Source organism: Sparus aurata, chromosome 2 (assembly GCF_900880675.1).
Source record: "Sparus aurata chromosome 2, fSpaAur1.1, whole genome shotgun sequence".
NCBI classification, from domain to species: domain Eukaryota; kingdom Metazoa; phylum Chordata; class Actinopteri; order Spariformes; family Sparidae; genus Sparus; species Sparus aurata.
The window spans coordinates 1861928-1865315 of NC_044188.1; the positions used below are offsets into that span (position 1 = coordinate 1861928).

The 3388-nt window shown below is 47.8% G+C and overlaps 1 protein-coding gene across 1 annotated transcript; it reads left to right on the forward strand.

The window, feature by feature from the left end:
- The first annotated feature begins 855 nt into the window (after positions 1 to 855).
- LOC115572643 (somatostatin-2) lies at positions 856 to 3388 on the forward strand. The gene is made up of 4 exons (XM_030402972.1): positions 856 to 982; positions 1074 to 1246; positions 2944 to 3162; positions 3243 to 3388. The coding sequence occupies exons 2-3, from the start codon at positions 1076 to 1078 to the stop codon at positions 3148 to 3150; spliced, it is 378 nt and encodes a 125-aa protein (XP_030258832.1). The 5' UTR covers positions 856 to 982; positions 1074 to 1075; the 3' UTR covers positions 3151 to 3162; positions 3243 to 3388.

Here is a 3388-nt window from a genome sequence, read left to right on the forward strand (position 1 = left end):
CCAGTGTCTTCTTATCAGAAGGTTGCTGGTTCGGTTCCCCTGGTCTGCATGTGGAAGTGTCCTTGGGCAAGATACTGAACCCCAGACTGGACCTGGTGTTCTGGTCCTGTTCTGCCACCATCAGTGTGAATGAACTGTCAGTGACTTTGGACAGAAGCTGTGATAAATGTGTGTGTTTGTTGTGTCTCTGGTTCACAGTCGAGTGTCTTCGCTTTGATTTTTGTGTTTCCTGTTTTAGTTAAAGATAGTCTTCAGAATCTGAGACGACTCCATCAGAACCAGTGAACCGGACCACGGTGAGTTTGGATCTCCTGCCACTGGCCCTGAGTCCTGAAGCGGTACTGAACACTGACCCTTTGGGCCGATGTCTTTGCGAAGCGATGTCCCGAAGATGTCACTGAACTCTTCTCGGCGTTTTCCTTCACGGTTCTGTTAAACTCGGAGCGCCAGGATTCCCCGATGTCACATCCAGCCGTCTCTCCTCAGCAGAACATTTGAACTCATAAAAAGTGGAATTAAAGCGAAGCAGCGTCGTGTTTGTTCTCTCTAAATGTTGAGTGGGCGGCTCTCCGCTGCTGCTGCCTCTTTGTTTAATGGAGATATCAGCGAGTGCTAATGAAGTCTGCTAATCCTCTGAACGCTCCGTTAATTCCTCTCCTCTTCAGCCGGACATTCTGCCGTTGTGTTTGTAGTAGATGAGCGCCGGCGGCTGCTCAGCGCTGCGGCTGCTGATAGTTTTATTGTTTTATTGTTCAGACTCCATTTAAAGTCAATAAGGCCTAATGGACGCGTGTTTGACTCGACTGTCAGCGTTCCTTCATCGCCTCGCAGCAGCCCGCCAGCTGTCAATCAAACACGCTGCATCATGTGACCCGGGGGGGCGGAGCATCGGGCTTCAAAAGAGCAGCGCCCAGGAGCACCAGGACCAGAGACAAACCAGAACCAGACCCCGGCCCAGCAGAAGACACCAGACCAGCCGACAGTAGGAGCTTCTCCTCTTTGTCCTGATGTTTGGTTTCCTCCGTCAGAACCTCACCGTGTCTTTTCTTCTTCTCCTCCTGATATTTCCGCAGGTATGCAGTGCGTTCGTTGTCCCGCCATCTTGGCTCTTGTGGCATTGGTTCTGTGCGCTCCAGGCGTTTCCTCTCAGCTTGACAGAGACCAGGACCAGAACCAGGACCTGAACCTGGAGCTGCATCAGCACCGGCTGCTGCAACGAGCTCGCAGCGCCGGGCTCCTGTCACAGGTGAGAGCGCCGACAGCCAATCAGAACGCTCCATTTCTACTGAGCTGTTTGGTGTAAAGTCTTCACCAGGACAGAACCACAGCCTCTGGGTTTCAGTTTAAATACGTTTAAATCAAAGTGAAACTGAATAGAAAACTCAAAAACAGCTTCAGGTACAAAAGAAAAACTGTATTTATAATGTAAATACACCAAAATATTAACACCTGAGTTCTGCAGCTCAGCCCGGTTTCTCCATCAGAGGACACGTTACGTCTTCAGATCAGACAGAATTTATCTGACAGCGTTCTGATACTGAGAGGACCTGAAACTGGACCTTGAGGTTCTCCATCGTCATTCTGAGCCGACGAGAACTTTATTCAAACAGCTCGTTCACTAAAAGCTTCAGTGTGACTCGTGATATTTGTCTTCGGCTCTCTCAGCTGTTCAGATATTAAATCATGTAAACGCATCATTGATTATTGATCGCAGATGATTTTCACGCTCACAAACCAACAGAGCGGTTTACTGCAGCGGCTTCAGGCCTGAACAACATCATGTCCCACCAGTATCATCATCATTCAGTCAGGTTGTCCTCATTATGTATAATAACAGAATTTATGACCTGTGTGAATGTTCTACAGCAGACCTGTCCGTCCTGCGAGCACAAATAAGGACATTAAAATGCTTTAAAAAGTTCTGACCCGAGCTGTTTGAGCACACAGAGTGGAACCTGAACTTCTGAACATCAGACAGTAATATATAATAATATAAAACTCCGGCTCCTTTTTAAATGTGTCTTTTTACAAAAGAAGTTGAATAAAGTCCAATATAAAGTCTAATATATGTCAACGAACAAACAGACTGACCTTAAAGGACAACACAGTTATACTGCTTTACTTTGTGTATATGTGGCGGACCCTGCCACCTTTCTAGCTTCAAACAGTGTTGTGGGACCTTACAGCTGGTTTATTCACTGATGGAGACAGTTTGTATTATTACCTCATTAATGTTGTAAATATTTATATTCTGATCACGTACTACTCCTTTAAATACACGAGCAGGAGTAACATCAGATGAAGTAACATCAGTAGAACTTACAACACTGACAGATGACTTCGTTATACTGAAGCACTGATTTACAGTATTGTACACAGAAAACATGATGGACCTTATAGAACATTCTATGTGGATGTGTAGAAGTGAAACAGTACTTAACAGAAAAACATTAAAAACATAAAGATTGATGTCAGGGAGGCGACAGGAGGCGACAGGAGGAGGATGAAGGAGGATGGAGGAGCAGATTAGCAGCGAGGACGCAGAGCTGTTGTTGTTTCAGCCTGATTGAGCGCTAAATGTTTGTATGGACCGCCGGCTGAGAGAGACGCTGCAGGTCGGAGGCATCCGTGATTACAGGAGGAGGCTGAACCCAACATATTAAAAAGAAGAAACGTCCTCTCTGAACCGCAGCAGCTCCTCCGACCTGCTGCCGGCTGACGGACCGCAGACTCGCTCCGGGTTCAGGTCTTAAAGGAATGGTGTTAAAAACTGTTTTCATTTCTTTAAAAAGACCAATGTTTCCTTCATCACCTCGGAGTCAGCGTCGATGCTGTGTTGAAGAAGATCACGTGATACGATGAAAAGCTCCAGAACAGCTCCTGAGTGATTACAGATGTTGTTTAAAGGTATTTTACTCCCTGACGTTGTCGCCTGTTCTCCAGGAGTGGAGTAAACGTGCGGTCGAGGACCTGCTGGCTCAGATGTCTCTACCAGAGGCCGACGCCCAGCGGGAGGCTGAGGTCGTATCCACGGCAACAGGAGGAAGGATGAACCTGGAGCGGTCCGTCGACGCCCCCAACAACCTGCCCCCCCGCGAACGCAAAGCCGGCTGCAAGAACTTCTACTGGAAGGGCTTCACTTCCTGTTAAAGCCCCGCCCAGGTACCCAGCTGCCTCCTCTAAGCCCCGCCCAGGTTACCTGAGCTCTGTCTCACCTGTCCCCTTGTTGTTTTTGTTCCCAGCTAAGGCCACACCCTCACCAAGACTCAACTGACCAATCCCAGATCCCCTGACCTTCACCTGAGCGCCTGGACGGACCAATCAGCAGCTGCGTGGCTGCAGTGAACCTGAGTAATTAATGTAATTATCAATTAAAGAGAGAAATCAA